At 47.6% G+C, this 24,580-nt stretch overlaps 3 protein-coding genes across 9 annotated transcripts in view; 1 reads left to right on the top strand and 2 right to left on the bottom strand.

The window, feature by feature from the left end:
* Window positions 1–289: 289 nt before the first annotated feature.
* The window catches only part of CCNY (cyclin Y), a 114,544-nt gene continuing 90,253 nt past the window's right edge, over window positions 290–24,580 (top strand). For 2 of the 7 annotated variants that reach the window (XM_081554251.1, XM_081554257.1), the window contains exon 1: window positions 290–354. Coding sequence is in view for 3 of the 7 variants with exons in the window: in XM_081554252.1 (XP_081410378.1) it covers window positions 11,073–11,226 (154 nt within the window). In the remaining 4 variants the exon portion in view is untranslated. Of the gene's footprint in view, window positions 355–10,670; window positions 10,767–10,854; window positions 11,227–11,326; window positions 11,450–24,580 lie in introns of those variants that run through there. The other 5 variants (XM_081554250.1, XM_081554256.1, XM_081554252.1 and 2 more) reach the window with 4 other exon arrangements.
* On the bottom strand, window positions 3,462–5,973 carry LOC145531537 (endogenous retrovirus group V member 1 Env polyprotein-like). Its single transcript, XM_081554313.1, has one exon. It carries the CDS (start codon window positions 5,749–5,751, stop codon window positions 4,693–4,695), a length of 1,059 nt encoding a protein of 352 aa, XP_081410439.1. The 5' UTR covers window positions 5,752–5,973; the 3' UTR covers window positions 3,462–4,692.
* Window positions 3,462–23,531, bottom strand: LOC145530951 (uncharacterized). Its single transcript, XM_081552283.1, has 6 exons — window positions 23,415–23,531; window positions 21,491–21,713; window positions 18,307–18,360; window positions 17,151–17,220; window positions 10,445–11,283; window positions 3,462–5,971 (listed from the first exon to the last, which is right to left on the bottom strand). The coding sequence occupies exons 1-6, from the start codon at window positions 23,529–23,531 to the stop codon at window positions 5,946–5,948; spliced, it is 1,329 nt and encodes a 442-aa protein (XP_081408409.1). The 3' UTR covers window positions 3,462–5,945.

Below are 24,580 nucleotides of genomic sequence, written 5' to 3'. Positions count from 1 at the left end.
GTCTGGAAAATTCCATGGGCAGAGGAGCCTGGTGGGCTATAGCACAGAGTTGGACATGCCTGAACACACTACCCCGATAGTTAAAACGGCAGAGGTGTGTGGGGACATCTCACATAATGAGGTTATGCTTGCCCATCTTTTTTTTTTTTTTTAATGTTTTCCCATCTTGAAATGGGAAAAGTGCTGCCGTCCTTTATTTGCTCCATATCCTGGCCCCTTTGTGAAGTCGGCTGTGTTGTCATTTCAGGGTCATGGTGAGGAAACTGGGCAGTGCGCCCGAAGTCCCTTCAGTCACATCATGTCAGGAGCTGAACTGGAACTGGAATTCCCTGCCCTGGAGCTTTCTGCTACCAGGTGAGCCTTGGTCCTGTTATTTTCCAGTGCTCAACATCTTCTCCTTCCTAGAAAAAGCTTTTGTTTCTAATAAATGTGTTATGTCTTAATGGGCAGTGGGCTGTGAGGCCTGGAGGGTAGCTTGTGCAACAAATTCAGTCAAAATTGCAGTACCCTGGTTTCCTCAGCAATGTTAGGAGGTGGCCTGAAATTGAGGTGACTTGGTTTTTGAAAAGTCTTTTTTAGAGACACTAGGTTTTTGGTGGCTGGCACTGAGACTTCTATTCAGTACAGATTCTATACTAACCAATAATCCTTGACTGGACTAATGATTTCTATCTAGGTGAAGGTATTCATGTTTTACAGGCAATGAAGCAATGGCTTTTGCATGTACATTCGACACTTTAGTGACTATTTCAGAAAATCACTAAAATGTAAGACTACTGAGATTGCTTATGTTATTTAAGGCTTTTAAAAAATTAACTGGACTGGTAGGGAATGAATCTTGGCCACATTTTCTTTTTCAACTGTAAGTTCCCTTATTCACTAGTTGTATCTTTAAACCTGAGTTACTACTCGTTGGTTACAAACAGTTCAAGGCATTAAAGTATTCTAGAAAGTTCTGCAAACAAGTGCAGCTTAGGATGTATACTAACAATGAATTGCAAAGTGAAGTGGGCTCCCTTACTTCCTAACTCACCTCAATTGTAGAGAAAATAACCTTGGAGCTTTGTTCTATGGATAAATAAATCACTTCACGCTGGTCCAGGTCAAGTTGCTATCAGAGCCAATACTTCCCTCGTAGCTGGTTACCATCAAATTTTCCAGGGGCCTATTTTGGAGGGGGAGGGGTCATTGGAAAATAAAGTGACAGGAAGAGCACTGGTGGTACAACAAAGGGTCTTGGTTATCCCACAGCGGCCTTACAAACATCAGCGTGACCGACATGGAAACTGGCCACCAGGTGGTCGGAGCAGATACACTCTGAGCAGGTATTTAGCCTGAGCTTGGGATCATTTTCCTTCTTTTGAACAAAGGTCCATGTCCTGGGTTAACTTGGCTCAGTCTTCTGTCTTCTGGGTGATTCAGGGAGTTGTGCAAATGACTGGTGTGTGTAATTATGGCTCCCTGATTCAGTTGAGGTGGTTTCTTTTCATAAGCAGATATTTATAAATTGTTTGACCTGACATTGATATTGCTCATGTTTTCAATATTGTGATTCCTTTCAAAATTCTGCTTTAAAAAACCCAGCTTCTATAGCTAAAAAGTTTGAAGAGCACTGACTAAGCTATCCCCCCAAGTTTCATATTTACTTTTCTACAACAACCAAAACCTTCAACAGTGATTACAGAGATGAATGGAAAAAAAAATTCCCAAGTACTTCTGTCTGCTCAGAGAGCAGGGTGGGGTTAGCTGATCCAACTGCAAGTTTTCTAAGGCTGAGTGTTCAAGGACAGGGTCTCAGGCTGCACTGCTTACCTCCCCTCGCCCCCTCCAGCCCCAAACCTGGGCCAGATCCACGTGAGAAAGTGCCCCTGCATTCAGACTTCCAAGGGCTACATCACAGCAGATGCTGGGACTAAAGGCACAGGGTTTTCCTGAATAACGCTTCTCAACCCTGCTGCCTTTGGTTGGGAGGGCTGAGTTCCACAGAAATAACAAGGCTCCCCTCTCTTCAAGTCTAGAACTAGTCCTAAGCAGTTACTCCCAAACCACTTCAAAAAGAGGAAAGAAGCAAGGCTCACTAGAATGAGTCTTTTTTCCACTCGAACCATCTGCAGAATCCTCTCTCATTATTCCAATCTGCTTCCCTGAGCTCCTCCTGTTCAGTGATTCCTGGAGGTGGGGCAGGAGGGTGGGGTGGAGGCAGCTGAGAGGGGATCTTGCAGACAAGATCCCCACTTTGGCCATTTCTCAGGAGTGTGACCTTCCACAGATTTAATGATCAGAGTTAGTGTCTTTATTTGTAAAATGGAGGATAAAAGCATAGGCTTGGTTGTAAAAACAAAAAAAACACTTTAGTATCCAGCAGCACCTTTCACCATCATACTGGCACCATTTCTCTGCAGTGTGACCTTCTACAGGTTTAATGATCAGAATTAATGTCTTTGTCAAATGGAGGATAAAAGCATAGGCTTGGTTCTATACACACACACACACACATATATATAAAGCCAACTTAGTATCTACCAGGTGTTCAATAAGAGATGCCCCTCATCATCATCTTGGCATCACACTGCTTCTGCGGCCTTTCCTGGAACCCTCACCATGTGTCAAGCTGGAGTCATTTGTCTTGAGGGTTTTCACGTGCGTGTGATGTTTTGGTGGGCGGGGGTTGGCACTCTGGAAAATTACTGATGAGGCCTTCGTACTTGTCTTTCCTTTCCAGGCCTGCTGACCCAAAGTTGTATCCTGAATAAGCCCCGCAGATGCATTGCTAAGGGGAATATGGCAGAACATTCAAGGAGGCGGTGGGATGGGGGCGGGTAGTGCAGAAAAGTCCCTGTAGACCTAGTAGCTGTCCATCAATGGGCAACAGTCTGTGGCCACCTTGCCCTCTGGTCGTGTCTGTGCCCTCCCCTAGATGGTGTTCTCAGCTGACACTGCCATTCTGTTCTGCCAATGACCCTTCAGCACAGAAAGCTTGCAGAAGTCATGCTGTCTCCTATGTGCCATTCTGTGTCTCCTTGTAAGCCCTTCAGCCCACATCATTAATATAAATATTTTAAGTGTTGTGATTAAGTAAAAAGTTCATGTGTCTGCATGGACATGCTGCATACAGATGGTCGAATGACTGCATGCTTCCTTTCATACAGCACCCAAATCACAAAACAGCAACTGGAACAGATCACACAGTAACCATGCACTGCAGCCCTGAAAATCTGAATATTCACTGACTTGCAGTTACATCCCAGTCAAACTTGCCTGGGAAGCAAAAGGGTCAGAACTGCCTTAATAAAAAGAAATAATTTCATCCTGTCGCTACCTCCCCACCTCTATGGGACTGCACTTCTTTAGAACTTTCCTTCCTCATCTTGGCATTAGCACTTAGCTGTCATTTATTTTCCCAGTGCTACTAACCTGGGCCCTTGGACTCTTTAATCAATAGAAATTGACAAGAGGCCAGATGAGAATTTCCAACAAGGTTTTATGGGGGCTCACACTGCAGCACAAGGGAATAAAGGCAAGAATCAGGTGTCCTTGCCCACCCGCTCCTTCACAAAGAGCTCCCTGGGTCCTTAGATGGGTGACGGTGGGAATGGATCTGCAGTCCAGGCAGAGGGCATGGCTCAGGTGGTCTGTTCATCCTCCTTGGCAGTGCCATACGCATGAACTGTGTAGTTTTTTGCTTTCTGCATTAGCACTTCAAAATGGCAGACTTGCCGACTACCGCCACTAAGAAGGGTGTGTAGTGGTCAACATCGCCCTACTACACAGGCGTGAGGTTGTTTTTAATCACTTGTGGTTAACTTATGGCCTTCAGCACCATGTTGTTTAAGGAAGCTTCACCCCTTGGCCAGTCTACAGATGCCAGCTTCCTGTTGTTCATGGAGGAGCTGTCCAGGGGCAGGTGTCCTGACAGATGACCCAAGATCCCAACCAATCTCATTTTCCTTTGAGGGATTCTACACCTTTTATTCTTAAGGGTCAAGGAGCTGAATGTCTCTTCTTCTGGAGCTCCTTCCTGCTGAGACCCTAGCCTAGCCGAGAGGTGCAGAAGTCTCTCGCTGACTGTTCCAAAGACCTATAGGGACCAGGGTCACCTTCTAGGAATGGGTTGAAATCCTTGGGCCATCAGGAGCCTCACTTGGAACTGTTGAAGCATGGAAGACACAAATCTAACTCAAGATTAAACAGGCAGGCTCTGAATAATAACAAAAGAACTACCACCACTAGAGGGCCTAGGAGAGGCAGGAACCAAGGGAATGTAACAGGATGAAACCTTTGACTGAGTCCCATATAGTCTGGGCAGTGGGGGAGCTGAACCCATGTAGCCATTTAACTTGTTCATAAATTTCCTGAGTATTTACTTCAACTTCCTCTGAGTTGTTGATGGATGTTCTACAAGTTTTGTTAATCACTGCATAGACACCCCCTTGTTCATCCAGAAGATGATCCAGGCTTATTGTCAAACACAACATTGGCTAAGGATCTGGGGACTCTTGGAGACCCCTTAAAGGGATCACCAGTTGTTTTATTTCGCTGCACCAGGCATATCTTGCAGGATCTTAGTTCCCTGACCAGGGATTGAACCCGCACCCTTGGCAGTGAAAGCATGGGATCCTGACCACTGGACCACCAGGAAATTCCCATCACCGTTTTTTGCGACCAGGTTTTCTATGGCCTGTGTGAGGTTTCTTAAGATTGTTTCATGACAGGTAAAACTACCCAAGGGGCAGCCAGACCTATGGCCACCCCAATTCCTGCCAGGACTAGCCTGAGTGCCCAGTTATGTCTGTTTTGAGAGGTGGCATTATTATATGCAGTGGTGCTTAGTCCTTTAGCGCCCAATCGGCCCAAAGAGCATTCTCCTCGGAAATGAACATTGTCTAAGCATGGGTAGGCCATTGCTCGGAGAGGCCAGGAGAAGGAGGAATTTGGGCTCCCTTCAAAGGGTAGTTTATTCTGCGGTGGACCACAGAGGAATAGATATCCGGCAGGGGTGCAAGCTTGGCGGGGTGAAGTAGAATTAAACCACTGACGTAAAAGGGCACCCCAGCGAGGGGCATTACTGCATCTAGGGGACAAAGGCCCTCCGTCTAGCGGTCCCCCATCCATTTCTGAATTTTCCTCTATTTCCTCGTCGTCGCTGAAGGCAGAGGGGGTCTGATAGGTGAGCCTCCAGGCCGGGGCTGCTGTTCCTTTCCAGTGCGTACAAGATGTGTTGGGCTGGGTGCCTGGGGAGAGCAGAGATGGGTCCACACACCAGTGAGTCTGGTTAGGGGTGCAGGAGGAGCTTAATGTGGAAAATGACATCGGATAAATAGACAGTGAGCTTCCCGCATCAATAAGGCAGGCATCTGTCTGGCAGGGGCAACAGGGTTTTCCTTGCCCTGTGCAGAGAAAGGGCCGCTTGATCCAGAGACCCGTTTGGTTCCAAGGGTCTGTAAGCTCTACACACCCCATTTCCTCGTGATCTTCAAGTTCCACTATTAGAAGCAGCGTGTTCCTAACCGGTTCAGAAGTCAGGGTGAGATTAACATCCTCATCTACAGGCACAATCTGGAGCTGAGGAACCCCCTCTTGTGGGTGGGGATGACAGGTCCAACAATTGGAGAGATTATTTCCTGAAGCCAAAATGCTGGAGAAGTTGATGACTGAATTCTCTCTCCAGGTTCCCCTCTCCTCGTTGTTTTGTCCCCAACCCCTCCTTAGGAGAAGGGCCAGGAGAAGGGTCCACGTTTCCCATCCTGTCATTGGTTCTGGTCTTCTAGACTCCAAGGGTCCAAAAAAGCTGCTTATCCAGTGGGGATGGCTGAGCAAACCAGGAATATGCGAGCAAATACGCAATGACAAAATTAGCAACCAGAAGTCCAGCCTAATGCCTCACTTTTTACTCATCTGTTAGAGGTGCTTGTCTTCTGCATAAGTATCTCAGGTCTTCAACTGGCTCACAGATGTGTTCTTCCGTTGTAGCCTGTGGGATTTTTGGAGGCAAGAAATTTAATCTAATCATTTAATCTAGTTAAATGTACCTAACTAGGTATTCCTTGTAGTTCACTGGCAGTGAGGGTGGCTAAAATTACTCCATAGAGGCCCTTCCATTTTGGTAGCTGATCTTCAGGGGATCCCTCCTTCCAAGTTTTAAGAACTTGGTCCCCGAACTGAACTTGTAGAGAAGCTGCCCACTCCACTGTATCCCTAGTGGGCGCTGGTGGTGCTTTGTTGGCACTAGCCAAGGCTGCTTTGTGAACCTGTTCCAGGTTAACAGTACATTGTAGACACTGGCTCAGTTCCTCACACCGATGGTAAGGAAGGGCCTCTGCTAGGTCATGTCAAATGGGCTAAACTTCAGGATACCCCGGGGGCCGCGTGCACCCTGAGGAGTGCAAGAGGGACCACAGGGCTCATGAGTCTCTCGGCAAAGTTTTGTTAAGGTCTTCTTTGAAGTATGGTTCAGTTTTTCTACTTTTTCCTGAAGATTGGAGGTGCCAAGAGGTGTGCAGATTATAGCTAATCCCCAAGGTGTTTGTTAGGGTTTCCTGTGCTACGATCCAGTATTCTTGCCTGGAGAATCCCTGGGACGGAGGAGCCTGGTGGGCTGCCATCTATGGGGTCGCACAGAGTCGGACACGACTGAAGCAACTTAGCAGCAGCAGCAGCATTATGGCTCTGGAGGGATTTTAGAAGTCCAAACCAAGCAACTGTCTCCTTTAAGAGAGACTCACAGACTTCAGTGGGCTTTTCAGATTGAATGGGGAAGGCTTCCACCCATCCTGTAAAAGTATTGATGGACACAGGAAGATACTTTTATCCTGACGGTGGGGGCATCTGGGTGAAGTTTAATTGCCAGTCTTCCCCCAGGTCTGTCCATGGGTGTTGAACTGGCTTGAGTAATGAACCAGGGATTGGATGGGCTTGCAGATTATTACGGGGATACAAATCACAAGCAAGGGTCACTGGTTTTATTGTTCCTTTAAGCCCCTTTCCTGAAAAAGTCCTTAGTATCAAGTCCCATAGTGCACTCCTCCCATAGGTGGTGGCATCATATGAACCCTAATGAGCCTTTATTGTTAGGCTCCGGGGATAAGAAACTTGTCATCCTTTCTATACCAGCTTGTTCTAGCTTTCTTGTAGCCCCATTTTTCAGCATCCTCTTGTTCCTGTGGGGAATACTGGGGAAGGCAGGCCAGGCCAGGGTGGGGAGACAATCACTATGGCCATGATTTGGTCATGCTCTGCAACTGCACTGTGTGTTTAGGGACTTGATCAGCTTTGTTCTTTCTTTGGGTTATAAAGGACCTGTCCTTCCGATGGCCCTTACAGGGAATTACTGCCATCTGGGTCAGGAACTGCACTGCTTCTAAAAGAGCTAAGATTAAATCTTCATGTTTTATGGCAGAATTTCTAGCAGTTAACATTCCTGTCTCTCTCCAAATGGCAGCATGAGCGTGTATATATCACATGGAATCCATATTTAGAATCAGTAAAAATATTTTTCTGGGCTGAAGTCTGGGGTGGTGGGGCCTTGGCTTTGATGATTTTATATAAGCTAACTATGTGTGCTGTGCTTAGTCTCGAAGTTGTGTCTGACCCATGACGACCACAAGGACTGTAGCCTGCCAGGCTCCTCTGTCCATGGGGATCTCTAGGCAAGAATACTCGAGTGGGTTGCCTTGCCTTCCTCCAGGGGATCTTCCCAACCCAGTGATTGAACCCAGGTCTCCAGCATTGCAGGCAGATTCTTTACCATCTGAGCTACCAGGGAAGCCCTAACTATAGCAGCCTGCCATTTGGATTCCCATCTCTATAAACTACTCCCATCAATGAACCGTTCAGCCTCAGGGTTGTCATGGGGTTCATCCAGAAGACTGGATCTGACAGACTAAGTTTGTTTTACTGTCTCTGTACAATGATGCAATAAATTTCCATTTTCAACAGCTGGGAGAAGTGTTGGGTTTAAGGCTTGGCACACTTTTAAAGTAATATCAGGGGCGTCCATTAGAAGAGCCTGGTATTTTGCTTACCTCCCTCTGGTTCACCAATGGTATCCTTTGGCTTCTAACACAGATTGTACCTGATGAAGGGTTAATTCATCTAGGTGTTGTCCCAGGGTGAGCTTGCAAGCCTCACTGACGAGTAGGGCCATGCTGCTAATGCCTGAAGGCAGCTGGGGCATCCCAAGGCTACTGAGTAGAACCGTTTTGAAAAGTAAGCCACTGGCCGTTGATCTGCTCCCAATTTTTGGGTCAGGACTCCTAGTGCTATCCCTGCCCTCTCACGGATAGGGTGAAGGGTTTGTCTAAATTTGGAAGCCCCAGTGCTGGTGCTTTGCTCAACTCAGTCTTTAGAGTCTCCAAGTGCTACTGGTGCTCCCTACTCCACTGAAAGGGTTCCCTTTCTCCCTTCAGAGCTTCATACATAAGGCCACACTTGGAATCCAGATACAGCAGAACCCAGACATTCCGAGAGAGCCTCCGAGTTGTCTCTTCGTGGCTGGAGGTGGTAATGCAGGAACTGCTGTTTTCTGATTTATGGCCAGGGGGTCAAAACAAACCCTAAACATTGAACCTGTTGTAAAAGCTCAGACTTTGTTGAGGAGACTTTTTATTCCCTTTCTGCCAGGAAACTTAGGACCTTAACAGTATTCTGATCTGAATCTTGCTTTATCTCACAACTTATTAATGGTTGGACATGAATTTCACCAAACTCCGGGAGGCAGTGAAGGACAGGGGAGCCTGCTGTGCTGCAGTCCATGGGGACTCAAAGAGTCGGACACGATTTAGTGACTGAACAACAATTAATAGGTCATTAACATACTGGAACACAGCGTTCCACATTACAGGCTCAGTTCCATCAGTTTTTTTGCTAATGCATTTCCAAAGAGATGGGGGCTCTCCAGAAAGCCCCAGGAAAGCACTGTCCAAGTGCTTCCAGGGTATCAAGTTCCCTCTGTTCAAAGGCAGAAAGGTGTGAGAGTCTGGATGAAGGGAGATAAAGAAAAATGCATCCTTGAGGTCTAGGAAAGAGAAGTACTGAGCCACCCCCCTGGCATTTAGGTGAGTTGGGTGTATGTATGGGTTTGGCACCAATGGGTGAATGGGGTGGATGACCCATAAGTCTTGTACAAACGGGAGCCAAAATGTATCCCTGTGAGGCTTTTTGGATGGGAGAATTTGAGTGCTGTAATAGGACTGACTGGACTCAGTGGGCCTGTGTCTTAGGAATTCGCGTGCGCAGAGCAGCAGTTTGATCTGTGACCCCTCCTCCCTGTCAAGGTCTCAGGCTTTAAAAGATAGTGCCTCTACCAGGGGTATTTTCCCACAGGCTTGACCTCTATTTCCATCCGGGGAACAAGCTTTGCCTTTCCTGGTACCGATATAGTTCCAAACCACAGGATCCACCTGTTCCCTAATTTCCTGGGGAATATTTTCATGACAAATGGGTGGGGCATCTGGGGCTACTAACAAAGGCCTTCTCTGTTTTCTTGGATCTCACCTGGTTCTAAGAGTATACTAGCTCCCAGTTTATTTAGCAAACCTCTTCTGAGGAGGGGAAGAGGCCCCTCAGGCATATACAAAAAAGAATGAGTGATGAGATGACACCAGCTGCAAACTCACAGGTAAAGGGGAGGGGGTGTAAATCGTCTTACGTTTGGCCGCCCATCAATCCCCGGTAAGTACAGTCGCGGATAGAGAAGCAGGTGGGCCGGGGACAGCACAGTCAGGCAAGTCAGAACAAGGACACCCACCACTTATCCCAATAAACGGCAACAATACACTTCGGACATGGAGCTTTTAAAACACGGACTAACAAAGAGACAGAGGGGGAAGCACAAGTTTAAAAAAGAATAAACTCGTCCAGAATTAGACAATATCATGTTTACAGTGCCTATGGCAAGCTGTACACACATTGCGGATGCAGAGTATTTGCTCCCTTTTGTTACCAGTTAGCACCTGCGTCGACACGTCGTGTTTCTGGGCCTCAGCTTCCTCGCATGGAGAATGGGGTCACGCCAGGTTCCACCCGTTAGAGCATTCTATCCCCAGTCTCAGGATGCCTTCCCCGGCCATTTGGAAAGGGGGGGGAAGGGTGGTTTCAGCTGCCTTATTTTGTCCTTCCGAGAGGTGAGGGCTCAGCGCTGCAGTGTGTGTGTGGGGAGAGGGGGGTGGCAGGCTGGGGACCACCCTGCAAAGTTCCCGCACCCACAGCCGACTGCGTGGTGGGGTGACAGGAGAGCCTGGCGCACCTGACGATAAACCTGCGGGGAGCGCGGCGCCGCCCCGGCCCAAGGTGCATTCTGAGCAGACGACGGGCGGCTCAGGCCGGGAGAGCGCCCCAACCCTGCCTATTAATTCTAACCTCTGAGACTTTAAAGGAGAAAAAAAAATCCCCTCCCTCCACCCCGACTCCCCTCCGCCGCTGCCAGCGGCCCAGGCGCCGCACGCACCTCTAGTCCCTGCGCCGGTTCCTCGCGACACCACTGCACCGCCGCCGCGCGAGCGCGGGAGACCGCCCCCTCCTCCGCATCCGCTTCCAGGGCAGAGGGCGGTAAGAGGCCGGGTGGGCGGGGCGCGGGGGGCGGGGCGGCCCGTGGGTAGGTGGGGCGTGGGGGGAGCGGGGGACGCGGAGGGCGGGGCCGGGCCTGCGGGTGGGCGGGGCGCGGAGGGCGCGGAGGGCGGGGCCGGGCCCCAGCGTCCCCCGGGCCGCCCACGCCAGGGCCCAGCGCCGCGCCTCCCCGCCGCCCGCGTTCCCGTCGCCCACGGCCGCTCGTGTCCCCGCCGCCTGCTTTCGCCCCCGCGGCTCCGCATCCTTAACGGCCGCGCCCCCTGAACCGGAACCGCTTGCGGCCGCCGGCGCAGAGCCGGGCCGATCGGGAAGCGGAGGCGGTTGCGCGGCGCCGGCCATGGCGGCGGCGGGGTGAGCCGGGCCGGGCGGCCGCAGTCGCGCGGGCGCGGGCGCTCCTCCGCCGCGGACAGGCCGCCGGGCCGGGCGAGGGGAGCCGGGCCGCCCATGGCGAGGCCGCGCCGCCGCCGCCGCTGCTGACCCGGGGCCGCGCCGGGGCCGGGGCGCCAGCCATGGGGAACACCGCCTCGTGCTGCGTGTCGTCCAGCCCCAAGCTCCGCAGGAATGCCCACTCGCGGCTGGAGTCCTGCCGGCCCGACGCCGACCTTAGCCGCGAAGATACGGGCTGCAACCTGCAGCACATCAGCGACCGGGAGAACATCGACGGTGAGGCGGGCGGGCGGGTGGGGGGGTCCCTCTGATTCCTCCGACGCCCCGCGCCGCCTGCGCGCGCGCCCCGCACCCCGCGCCCCGCCCGGCGGCCGTTGCTCTCGGCCCGTTACCGCCAGCGGACAGGGGTCTTCGCCCCGGAGAGCGGGCCGGGGCGGGGTCCAGGCCGGGCTCCGGCTGTCTGTCCGACGGAGCTGGCTGTCGAGTTGCGCGCCGAAGGGTGAGCCTGTCTGTATCCCGAGAGGCGAAGGAGATAGGGACCCTGGGCACGGCCGAGGACGGAATGCCTGGGTCGGCTCCCCGGAAACTCGCGAATTGAGCCCACTTGCTGGCCCTGACCCCATTTCTTTAAAAAAACAAAACAAAAACACAGCCCTCCTCGCAAAATACCAACAACAAAAAGGATTTTGGGGGGGGATGTTGAGAGATCGCAGTCAAATAACGTCACCTGAATTCTTTAACATTTTTTCCTTTACAGTATTATCGCAGTGATTTGCAGACAGCTTTGGAATAAGTCCCCTTGTTTTTGCTTGAGGTTGAATTACAGTCCTGTGAATTTCCGATTGATTTCAATGACTTCTGGACTAGGATTATAAAGGAAGTTAAAGGACTGATCGCTGAACCTAGTAATGATTGTTTATTTTATTGGTCTTACAGTATTTTATTAGTACTGTTTTATCAATAAGCTTATGTGATTTAATATCTAATAGATGGGTAGTTTATGCATCATACAGTTAAAAATTTTGAAATTGGAAATATATTTTTATGAAACTTGACTTTTTTTTAACCACCGATTCTTTTCACAGTTGATGTGGTTGAACTAATTTGAAAAAATTTTCTTACGTGAATGAATTGGCACAACTCTGTCATAATTCATTCTTGTCACTTTTAGGATAGCACATTCCATCTAGTATGCAAAGCCAAATTTAAACTCTACCACGGGGAAGAATTTTTTCATTGTTTGGCGTCATTTAATTTCTTGTAAATAGTAAATTCATCTTTTTAGAACAATTTTATTAAATGGGTACCATATGTAAAGAGAGACTAATAAAATATCTGATTTATAGTAGACAGTAAGTTAGGGTTCAGTATGACATTTCTAGTGGTGTTATTTTAGACTTCCATTATATTAACCTGGGCTTCCCTAGTTGTCTGGGTGCGTGGGTGCCAAGTCGCTTCAGTCCTGTCTGACTCTTTGTGACCCCATGGAGTGTAGCCACCCAGGCTCCTCTGTCTATGGGATTGTCCAGGCAAGAATACTGGAGTGGGTTACCATTTCCTTCTCCCGGGGATTTTCCTGACCCAGGGAGCAAACCCACATTTCTTAAGTCTCCTTCATTGGCAGGTGGGTTCTTTACCACTAATTAGCACCACCTGGGAAGCCCTCCCTGGTAGCTTGGTGGTAAAGAATCCCTGGGTGGGGAAGATCCCCTGGAGAAGGAAATGATAACTCACTCCAGTATTCTTGCCTGGGAAATCCCATGGACAGAGGAGCGTAGTGGGCTATATAGTCCATGGGATCGAAAAGAGTGGGACATGAATCACGTGACTTCGCACATGTGCACAGCAGAAGTGTATTAAGTCCCACTTGTCTTGATCTCACTTCTGTGGTCCCAAGCACTTGAAAGAAGTGTCCAGCATGTAATAAAGACTGAATAACTATTGTATTATAAAGGAATGAATGAATGACTTTGTTGTAGAATATTGTTACTCATATATATTGTTGGAACATTGGAAATAATTTTTCTCTTGTGTTGTGCCCTAATATTGGGTAGAGACATTGTGTTTTAAATAATGGATTAAAGTAATACAAAGAAAAGGAAGACTCAACGTTTCTTAGACCCGGGCTGCATACCGTTATGATTATAATAAGGAAAGGGGAAAATAAAAGTAACTGTAATCAGCTGTTTGGCAATAAGGTTTGGAAGGATTTTGCCAGAAAAATGTAGAATGGTGTTGTGTGTTCTTTCATTTGGAAGAAGTCTAAGTTTTGCTCATCATTTGTTTTTGAGAAAACATTTGGAAGATCATCAGTACTTGGTTTGGAGCTTTGGGTTAGTTTGAGAGACTGTAGAGCAGGCTAAGAGGATTTCTGATCTGGGTTGTAGTGTCTTCTCGCCCCAGAACCCACTGGTTATGATGCTAATTTAAACCCGAAAGTCCTCATTCACTATTTAAATAATGTCCTCTCTGTCTACCACATTCAGTCAATAATACTAGTAGTATTTACCTATTCAGCCGTTCTCAGTGATTTCAGTTAGACCGGAAATCTAGGACTGGGCTTTGGCATGAGTATGTGCAAAGCTCTCCAGGTGATTCTGAGATGCTGCTGGTTTGAAAATCACTGGTTGGGATGAGTCTTGAAAGTGTCATTGTTGTTTAGAGGCATTTTCCATGGAAATTCATTATGTCAGAAGCTGGCAGAAGAGAACAGATTTGCTCAAGTTGTGGTGTATAGATATGTATATATATATTTGTATTTTAACTTCTGATTGTTAGATGATTAAACTTTTAAAAACTGTGTCTCAAGAGTTCTTACTTTTAGTACCTAACAAAAGCTGAAGTGCCTAAGTACCATATGTCTTCTGTCCTGAGAGACCTTCCAGATAGCTAGACTTGGAAGATTCAGAGAAATTCAGAGCTTGGTTAGGATAATTTCTTTAGGGCACCAAAGATGCTGGGTTCATGTTTTCCCCACCCAAGTACAGCAGGTAGCGTTTGTCCGTAGAATTTCAGTGATTGTCTTAGGCTTCCATGATGCCCAAGGGGAACTTGCCTGCTTTTATATTCAGTGTGCGGTATCCACTGGAGGAGGGAATGGCTACCCACTCCAGTATTCTTGCCTGGAGAATCCCATGGACAGAGGAGCCTGGAGGGCTACATACAGTCCATGGGGTTGCAAAGAGTTGAACATGATTGAGCAGCTGACACACACACAATGTTAGGTTATTCCTGTCTTAGAAATTTATGTTAGACTCATCATTAGGTGTTCTTGCCTGGAGAATCCCAGGGACTGGGGAGCCTGGTGGGCTGCTGTCTATGGGGTCGCACAGAGTCGGACATTACTGAAGCGACTTAGCAGCAGCAGCATCATTAGGTAAGTAAATGAATGAGTTACTAAATGAAATAAATGTTACTAAATAAATGTTACTTCTTGTAAAGTTATTGTGAGATCAAGAAGTAACAAAAACACTTAGCAACAATGATGATAACAAAGTACAGCACTTACATGTTGCTTGCCATCAGCTCATTCATTTAGTAACATTTAGTCACAGTAACCCTGGGGACAGTATCATCCTTACTCTACCACCAGAAACAAGGCAGAGAGGAGAAATGACTTGCTCAAAGCCATGGAGCCATTAAATTACAAGTGGAAACTCGGCAGTGTTGCTTGACTAGCCATCAGATAATAACTAGGCTGGGGTTGCCTTCTTGGGTAGGCTGTGGGTCACTGGGTCATATCTGTGGTTTTTCTTCTTCCATCTGTAACAACTGGTATTACCTGATTAGATCATTTTTTTGTGGAAGAAGAAGAGGAGGAACAGACTAAAGAGAATTTAAAATTCAGTGAGGCCAAATAAATCAGGATAATTATAACACCTGTACCTGCGTGTCAGTTTGGGTTGACAAACTCAAATCTTAAAATGATTGAGAGCCACTTCATCCAGGAACTAGCTGTCATCCTGGACCACCCTATCACTTCCTCATCTCCTGTTCAATCTGCTAGGAAGGCATGACTCTCTGCCTTCAAAATACAGCCAGAAGGACTCCCCTAGTGGTCCAGTGGCTAAGACTCCACCCTCCCAGTGCAGGGGATCAGGTTTGATCAGTTGTCAGGGAACTAGATCCCACACACAGCAATGAAGAAAAAAGATTCCTCATGCCACAACTAAGACCCGGTGCAGAATCTGACCACTTTAAGACCTCTCCTGCTGTTGCCATGTAATGAGCCTGACTGGTCTCCCTGCCTCTCTCCAAGCTCACCCACCACAGTCTGTTCTCAGCACTGCTGCTGCACTGAGATCCTTCTGAGAACTTTAACACATCACTCCTCTGCTCAGAAAACTGCAGCAACTCCTTCTGTCACATAGAATAAAAGCCTTACAGTGAATTTGACAATGCAGGCCTTCCAGTGGACTCCAGGGTCCTTTGTAATCTGCCTGCCTGCCTGCCTACCTGCTTCAGTCACTTGCTCTTTGCAGCCACACTGGCCCCTTCAATGCTGTTCCTTGAACACATCAGACATGCAGTCACTTTAGGACCTTTGCTCTGTCACTCTGCCTGGAGTTCTCTTCTCCATGTGTGCTCTTGGCTAGCTTCCTCATCAATTTCAGTCTCAATTCAGGCCTCACTTTTCAGTGAATCCTTCCCAGACACCCCACTAAACACCCCTCTTGTCACCCCATTAGCAATCCTAATATGCCTTTTGTGCACCACCATTTCTTTATTGCATATCACCTATAGTGCCTTGTATATATCCTTTTACCACTGCACCACTTGCGAAGCCCCTTTTCGTACATATATACAACTGTTAACTATAACTATTTCTACTTTAGCATGTAAGTTCTAATAGAACTCTTTTATTCATTAATGTAACCTACATGCTTACAATAGTGGGTTGTCTGATACCTTGCAGACATGCTCTATTTGTTGAATGAACGAGTGACGCCACCCGCTGAAGGACATTAGTCAGAGCATCAGCGTGTGTGTTTATTGAGAGGAAGTAGAGAATGTGTAAGACTTGTAGTAATGAAAGCAGATTGGGGTAGGAAACTTTTTGGTTGGTGTGCGTTTCTGCCTGAGAGGTAAGCAGATAGGGTCGTGTCCTGAAAACGAAACTTAAGAAAGATTTCAAAGCATATAGCAAAAGGAAAAACACCCAAACTGAAAGGAAACCGTGGTTAGTGGAAATCTGTTTAACAACATGATGCTATTCAGTCTTCTTTCCTTGTCTGTTTAGATGAATGACTTTAGCTGTCTCACATCTTTGAGGATCAAAGAGTCTCAAATGCTTAACACACCAAAAAGTACTAGATAAACATTTTTGATCAGGGACACAGCCACTCACGGTGATTTTCATGTATTAAATGTGAAGTGTGTTACGGGCTGTACAGCACTGATATCTGAACCGCTCATCTCAGGCATGGGAGGGTAGCTGGGCAAGTCCACTGTGTTTAAACTCCAGGGGCCTCAGTGCCTGTTGGGGAGGATTAGCTTGGACTCCTGCAGTCAGTTTCCACGCTGTCTGCAGCCTATGAAAAGTTATCTCTTATGCATTCTCTTTCTTGGATTTAACCCACTTTAACCTTTCCAGCTTGACAGGCAAAACCATGCCTGTAGACTTTGCTTCCAAACTGAAATTTATTAGCAGTGCTGCCTGCGAGGTTGTGAAGATGCTCCGACCAAGTGTGGGCTGACTGCATACAGGTGGCTCCCTGACCTCCACCCTGCTGACTTATTTTCCTCTCTGATTTAGAGTAGGGGCTTGTTTGCTCCCATCCCCTCATGCTGTGCATGAGGAAACTGAATCTTGGAGACGTGCAGTCTCGCCCCGGTCTTGTAGATCCTGGACAAGGGCAGTGAATCTCTTCATGTCTTTGTCCTCATTTTCCAGGGGAGGTAATCGAGTCTTAAAGGTTAAGATATTTGCTCGAGTTTCCGCAGCTGGTTAGTGGCAGAGTTGGAGTCCAGTCTGTCCTCACTTGGTAGAGCATCCCACCTCAGCTGCCCTGTGACTGCTAATACGAGGTGGGGGGTGGTCTGTGCCTGGCCCACACTTGCCTTGTTTTCAGAGATTCAGTTGTTGCCTGTGTGCTTTTGGCTAGCAGTATTTGCGATTAGGATTTTTACTTTTCTGCTCCTTTTTGAGAGGAGTGCATATTAAATAATTTTGTGGAATAGTATTGAATAGATTTTCTCACCCTTTTCTACAAAGCTGATTGTCTCTATCATCTTGAGATGAATTGCTTTCACACTTCTGGCTAGATGAAACTTAACAACACACAACACAAAGATGAAATCCATTCCTACTCAGGAAAGGGCAGAACCAAAAGGAAAAATATGAGAGACAAGCCACGTGAGCAGTTTTGAAATCCTGTTTTAATCATGCAGGGTCAGAGATGTAGCTCCAAGTGTATAGTGTTGGACTTGCCTGTAAGAAAGCAGTGTCTGGTATTTTTCACAAGAGAGCTATTGACAGTGTTATACTTGTCATACTTCAAAGTACAAATCCCTTAACGATTCAACATCTGGGCACCCAGGGTAAGTGCGTGGTACTAGCAGTTGATGTCAGGGCCTCTCATGCTTTCAGTATCGTTTTCAGCAGAGAGCTAGAAGGAAAGAGAGAGCTCATTCTCTCTGCAGCCTTTGCGTCATTGTGAAATGTTGAGTTTGTGGCTGCGAGTCTTGGGTAGGAGATCATTTCCTCTCTGTGCTCTGAGACTCACTGTTAGCCTGTCCTACCTTTCCCAAAGAAGAGGGAGGGCTCTTCCCTAAACTTTTTTTCAGAATGTGCCTCTGGCTATGTGAAGTGGGTGGAGGGTGAAGAGTCCAGAAGTCAGGAGTCTGCACTCTGGCCATGACCCTGCCTTGGCTATGGATCCTCTGTCCTACTGACCCTCACTGCATCTCTGCTTAAACATACCGCCTTGACATGTGACCCGAGGAACCTGAAATTAGGCTAAGATGGTTAATAAACCAGAAGGTGCTAGATGGATATATGTCATTATGAACATAGCATTCAGGTTGATTTTCTTAAATTAAATATGCAGCGGGTGGTAAGAGCTACAGCAGCCTGTGTATGAACTTGCTCTAGCCAGAGAAGCCAGAAGCCAGAGGGCTCATCCTGCAAACACATCGAGGGTTCAAGGCAGTCCTGGAAGTGATAAGTGGAATTTGAGAGCTGGGTGGGATGAGGTTAGACAGAGCTCTGTGACTTGAGTGGAAATCCTCCTCTTGGCATTTATTGCCCTTCTAGGTTGCGTCTCTCTACAGTCACACCATAATGCCATGCAGAGAGTGTGGGATGAATGTTTGAGGCAACTCCCCTCTCTCCCGTGGGTGCCAGGCCCACCCAACTGGCCAGTCTGCGTCCGCCCTTGGAGCTGTGTCCTCGGTACGTCAGCTTGTGCCCTGACAGAGAGGGTGAGGCCAGGGATTTAAAAAAACAATTATTCAAAGAATAAGGTTTAGAGGCCTGCATACAGGTGCTTTATTTTATTAAAATAGTGCTATAACTAAAGAGGAGTTGATGGACTGAAAAATAAGCGCAGGCAGCCCTGAGTAAATTTGGGGGATGGTTTGTGCCTGTTTCTTTCAAGAAAAAGTCTGACCGGCTGGGTCTACAGCTGCAGAGGTCAGAGGAGACCTATGGTCCCTTCCTTTGCTTCTTTTTGAGGCTTCTGTTGCTCTCTGCCAGCTTGGAGAGAGGGATGTGCTGAAGCTAAAATCGAGTGGTCGGCCCAACAGCAGACAACTTGGCAGGCTCCTCGGTCGGCAAGATTCTGCCTAGAAAGTCAGTTGGTGGCTCTTAGAAGAGAGGTCATCTCAGGGACGGTTGGTCCCAATCAGCAGCGTGCTGGCTTCTCTGCTGCTTTGCTGGGGAAGTTACTTAACACGCAAATATTGGAGGGGAAAGCCTTGAAATCCTTTATTCTTCACCTTTGTCAGAATACCGACATTCTGTACTTCAGTTTTGACTTTGTAAAGAGATTTTTGTTTTCATTATTTGTTTTTTCATATGGCTCAAAAGTTGGACTGAAAAGAATCCAAAAAGGGAGTTCTAAAATGTTCCGGCAATGGTGACATCTCTGGGTTAAGTGTCTAGTCTCCCTTGGTTATACTACTTTGATGAAAAAAAAAAAAATTCAACCTGATTTCATTATTCTATAGATACATCACCTGGCACGTGTGATTTTAATTTCTGGGTCATTTTCTGCGGTCTTTGTTCCCTACTCGGGCTGTATAGTAGGGGCTCATTGGGTGTGACAGATGAGTGCTGTGCCCAGCAGAGATGTACCAGCCTCCGCAGACATGTCAGCTGGCTCCTGGTACTGAGAGGAATACAGCTGGAGTACACTAAAGATAATTGTTAGCCACTGCAGTTACATCCTTGCCAGTGTGCTTTATGAGCTTTGCAGAAATCTTCGTTGGATGGTGAAATGCAAGTCACTTCTATTTTGGATGCCTCTGATTATAGACCTTGTGACTCTGAGGGGGGTGAATAGGAAATACTCTGCATGGGAGTTGGTTGATATGTAGTATAGCCATGAGTGTAGAGCTTGAAACATTCTGTAAGCAAATTCTTTCTTGTGGCTGGGTGATTCTGGTCCTTGGTGGGGAAAGAAAAGCTATGAAAACTATTCTCATTATATTTGGGGAATTCTTGTCTCACTCTGCAAATTGACCATTAATATGGGGAATTGGTGCATGGATTGATAGGTTGAGAGGCCTGTACTTCAAGAGAAGACTTTGCTCTACACTTAGAATTTTGTCCAGTAATGAACCTTTGACTCAGGATACCAGTTAATGACAGCTGTTCTGTTAAGTGTAATTGTCATTATCCTTTAAACATGCTCTTGTTTTTAGATGTGGATCTAGATTTTGTACAGTTGCTTGTCAATCTAGGTTTTAGGGCTCCCTGTGTGTCCTGCCAAAATCTAGGACAAGAGTCGAAGTCATGATGCTGTGCTTGAATTCAGCTTCAAAAATTTTGAACTCCCAAAACAATCAAGCAGTACTTTCATTTATAGTGAACACTACTTTTGCTGGTTTTATGCAGACAGTCTTTTTTCCCCTCAAGCTGTAAGTGATGGGCGGTTATTTTAATGTGTAGTCATTGTTACTCCTTTGCTAGAAAGGCATTAGTAAGCAGGGTTTCTGCAGCGTTGGAGCATGCCTTCTGTCTTCTGCAAGCTGCAGTGGGGACTCGTTCATTCACTGTAATGTTAGCGTACATTTGACTCTTAAGATAAATCTAATGTCTAATTTTCTGTTTCTTGCATTTTGTCAAACATCTGGAGGAAGCATAGCAGAGCTGGCCTTCAGAAGTGTGACTTTAGGTTTTAACCACACAGCCCTGAACTGGAGGAGGAGAGCACGGGTCCTTGCTTTGCACGCCTCTCTCTTCCCAGAGGCTGGTTGTTCGGAGCCCTGGCCCAGCTGCAGGGCCTGCTCCTTTGCAGCGAGGGTAGTGCAGCTTTGTTGCTGGCTTTGCAGCTGTCACTGGCCCCCGGGTGTTGGGAGTGCAGGATGTAAGTGGAGTGTGCGTGGAGGAGCTGCAGTGGCCTCGAGAAGTGGGGAGGAGACCCAGCACAAGACCCCCAGACAGGCACAGCCCCCACGGTGGCCCAGGAGTGGTCAGTGGCTCTGCTTCTGGGCCATGTTGGGTGTCTCTGAGCCTTTGAGAATGACTGGGGCTGGACAGCGAGTGTGGCCATGGTTTTCAGTTGGGGGGCATGGTCTACTGGGGCCCTGTGGTCTTCTGGCATGGAACCAGGAGACTGGATGACTGGACCACATTGCCTTTTCTCATTTAACCAAGAATGTTCTGGGAGGAGCCCTTGTGGAATCTAGAGTCAGGTTTTGAAAACAAGTTATTCCTCTGTCTGGGGTAAAATGGCACTGTGATGGCTCAGAGGGAAGGGCAGAAGGAGCTGCGGACAGAGTGTGAGGACGAGAGGATGGAACGAATAAGCACGGGCCCCAGCCACTGAGGCCAGGCTGAGTCAGCCTCGTCCTGGCCACCCAGCCCCCAGGGGCCTCAGGCTCAATCTGTATGTTCACGTTGGATGCAGAAGGGTGACAGCCGGGGCACCGGGCAAGTGCTGTCCCCCGCCTTCTGGATCCGGAATGTAGTGCTGACATCCAGCCAAGAAGGACCTCAAGCTGACTTTCATAAATGGGTTTCTGTCTTGATGAGCTGTATTCATGTGTGAGGGGATATTTATGGAGCCTGGCTTCTTGGGGTGAAGATCAGGGTCACATTCAGTAAAGCAGGTGTCCTCAGCGAAGTCCCACTGGGTCTCTCAGCCTTGGTGTCATTGACGCTTTGGGCAGGATCCTTCTTTGTTGGTGGTGGTGGTCCTCCCTGTCCATGGTAGCATGCTTAGCAGTGCCCCTTCCTCCACTCGCTGCTCAGGACAGTCAGACATGTCTCCAGACTTTGCCAAATCTCATTTCCCCAGAGGGCAGCTCCCCTTTGCCCCTTTTGAGAACCACTGAGCTGCCAGGCTCCATGAGTCAAAATGACAGAGAAACTGACATAGTGGCGGTCCTGCACCTTTGTCACTGTCACACACCAGAGGGGGCGGTGCGGGTCTCCTGGGGCACCATGTGAACCATGCTACTGTTCCCCCACCGGCCTGCTTTCTGTACTCATGTGGACTCCGTGCAACTGGCCCGGGCTCTGAGGTGGGGCTCCTCGTGTTGCTGTGGACAGAAATCTGTGCCCCTGACTCTGATGGTGCCATGGCGTTCTGGGTGCACTGAATGGTGTGTGATTCTTTTACTCAAATTAAAAGGTCATGTGTTTTCTTCTCTGTGCCTTTTCCTTTTTTTCTCCTTTCTTTTTTCCCTTTTTAATGCAATATACTGAAAGGTGTGGTACATTGATCTTCTTTTAGCCAGCAGTTTTATTTTTTACTTCAACTTCAAAATCAGCTAGTTTTTTGTGTGGGCTTTTCATATTTTATTAATACTCACAGTGGGCTTTCCTCTGAGACTCTGTTTTGAGGAGAAATGTAAAGATTGTTCAAGTTGGTAAAGCTCTGATCTGTGTTTTCTGCTTCACTCTGGCTTGGTTTGAGTTCTCAGTGCAGTTTTGTATTTTTGTGGACCATATCAAATCTCATCTCTGCAGCTGGACGATCTGGGTGAACTGGGTGGGTGTTTGATTCAGGGTCTGGTGTTCAAGGTCATGCTCAGTAGAATACTTGAGGGGAAACCCTCAGGGCGTGGATCTCTGTTGCACTGTTACACTCTGAAGGAAAAAAGTTGAGAGATGAACCCATTTAAGTCATTTGATTTCAAGAAGTTTCTTTACCCAAGCACACCAATGCTGGAATGAGGAAGTGGAGTTTGGGTTTCTTGAGATGGAAGTTTAGAAATTGAGGTCTTGATTTGTAGCTTGCCTAGGGGAAGAAAGCCCCCTAAAATATGGTGATGCTGTATTCCTGACAATTAAACCTTGCTTTTATGAATATTTGAACCCAAAATGTCAGTCCCTCTGTTGTAAAAGTGCTTATAAAGATACAAACGGAAGTGGTTCCTGAAGTTAGAGGTGTTCTCTCAGAGCCTGGTGGTTGAAGGGTATGGTCAATGCCTGCATAGCACAGATCGCTGGTTAGGAAGCATCCTTGTGGTCAAGGTACAGCTGCTGGTTAGAGGGGTGGTGGTCAGCACCCTTGTTGCAGAGCTAGGAGGGAAGTCGGCTGCCTGGACCTTGACTGCAGGATTGAAAAGGATCCTGGCAGAAAGATGGGAAGACCAAGGCCTTGATGCTGGGACTGCGTCTGGGGCTGCCTGTCTGTGTGCACACAGTGTGCCATTTAGCAGCACGGTTTGGAGTTACTAGGTCGAGCCCCTCTTGGTCCTTGGGACACATCTGGACGTGACGCAGAGATGAACCTCAGAAGCATCCAGAGCTTGGTCATTTTCTCTCAGTTCTTTCTGTATTCTGAAGTCCTCCAAAGTGACCTTCAGTATTGTTTTCAGAGTGGCTCTTAAGTTTAACCAACCCCAGCACATGCCTGTGTGCATGAAATAAGAGGTCTCTCAGGGAGGGAAGGTCTGGCCTTACCCAAGCGAAGTGTGTTATAGTTCCTTCAGCTCCTTTCACGAGCAGGCCAGCTAGCGAGTCTCTTTGCACAAGAAGAAATACAGCAAAATACTTTCTGTACCACTTATGGAGTGGTGCTTAGCAGTGTGTGGGAACTCTGAGACAGAAGATTGTGGTTATAGTGAATTTTAAGTATTTTTATTTTAGGCATATAAATAAAACCATGGGGCAGTATGACCAGAAGAGCTTCTTATTAGGTATCCTCACAAGACTCTTTCAGTGAGCAGGTGACCAGGATATAAGGGGGTGTCCAGTATGAACTTGTGTCCTGCTCCCTCAGTAAAGAGCAGTGTTCCTCGCGAGTGTCTACAGCCCAACAGTTCATGGGACTATTTATTTCTCCTTTCACCTGTTGGTGGTTTAACATGGCGACCAGCTGGGCGCCATCACTGAGGTCTGTGTTGGTCATGTTGTTTGGTTTGCTCCCCGGGGTGCAGGTATGAGAATACACAACTTTTGGTACCATTTTTATTTGAAATGATTGTTACTGTTGAAAATGGGATCAGCGATGCCATCACAAAGCTGATCACAAAGTTCTTTTTTTCCCCAGAGTTCAGAAATGTGGTGACGGTTTGGAATTCTCTCTATAGATAAAACAGGCCATGTGAGCAAAATGCTAATGCTGAGAAGTTAGAGGGCTTCCTTCCCTCTTAAACTAATATGTCTAACAAGTGGTAAATTCCTTGTGAGAAAGTATTTCTAGAATGTGTTCTCTTCAGCCACAGAGAAGCAGGAGTTGGAAAAAACGTGGAATTCAGTAGCACGTGTTGGCTGAGAGACGTCTGGTCTCCCTCACTTACAGGGCAACTCCTGGTGCCTGTGACCACTGGGCTCAGAGCCCTGGCTACCGTGGGCAGCACACAGCTATGCTGGCATTTTTTACAGGAGCAAGAATTTGATGCCCCCTGTTGGAGTTTAAGGTTCATTTCTTCTACAGGTCAATAAATAATTGGTCAGTCCAAGTACCAGTAAATTCCAGGCTCCTCACTGGATACTCGAAATGCAAAGAACAGTGCAGCTCAGACTTTGCCCTTAAGGACCGGATGATCCTTTAAGGGAGACAGATATGCAGATAAATGATTGCAGTACCTTATGCTGAGGTAGAAGGGAGGCCCGTGGTGACCTCTGACCTAGGTGGTGAGGGGATGTGATCAGGGGAGGCTTTGCCAAGGCAGCCTGGTAGTGAGGGAAGAGGAGTGGGCCTGGGGAAGAGGCAGGAAGCAGGCAGGGAAACTGCTTCAGAAAGATCGTACATGAATCGGGCACGGGATGGTGTGAAGTCAGTAGATAATGTTGGACTTGTTAGTGGCTTAGTCCCCAGACATCTCATTTAATGGATTATGCTTGTTAGGGGGACGTTTGTTTGTTCTAAAAGATTTCCTAATGGATGGATGTTCATTGGAGAGCAGTGTCTTGTGTATTTTGCCCATACTCTGGATTCTGGGAAATGATGACTCTAAGTTGTAACATGGAAGACAGAATAACGTCTTGAGAACTGTTTTTGTTGAGCTTGAG

Source organism: Giraffa tippelskirchi, chromosome 13 (assembly GCF_054371585.1).
Source record: "Giraffa tippelskirchi isolate mGirTip1 chromosome 13, T2T-mGirTip1v1.2.pri, whole genome shotgun sequence".
Taxonomy (NCBI): domain Eukaryota; kingdom Metazoa; phylum Chordata; class Mammalia; order Artiodactyla; family Giraffidae; genus Giraffa; species Giraffa tippelskirchi.
The sequence above is the reverse complement of the archived record's forward strand: the minus strand, read 5'-3'. Positions and strand labels throughout refer to the sequence as shown.

Bases quoted from the DNA above. Each gene is read 5' to 3' on its own strand.
- LOC145530951 (XM_081552283.1), bottom strand. From the start codon at position 23,531: ATGGTACCAAAAGTTGTGTATTCTCATACCTGCACCCCGGGGAGCAAA. The intron at 18,361-21,490 runs GTCAGTTTCTCT...CCTCTCTGTCAG, and splicing joins AGGTGCAGGACCGCCACTAT to GGCACAAGCTGACGTACCGA. The intron at 11,284-17,150 runs GTGAGAAAATCT...GCGCGCGCGCAG, and splicing joins AATCAGCTTTGTAGAAAAGG to GCGGCGCGGGGCGTCGGAGG.
- LOC145531537 (XM_081554313.1), bottom strand. From the start codon at position 5,751: ATGACAGGATGGGAAACGTGGACCCTTCTCCTGGCCCTTCTCCTAAGG.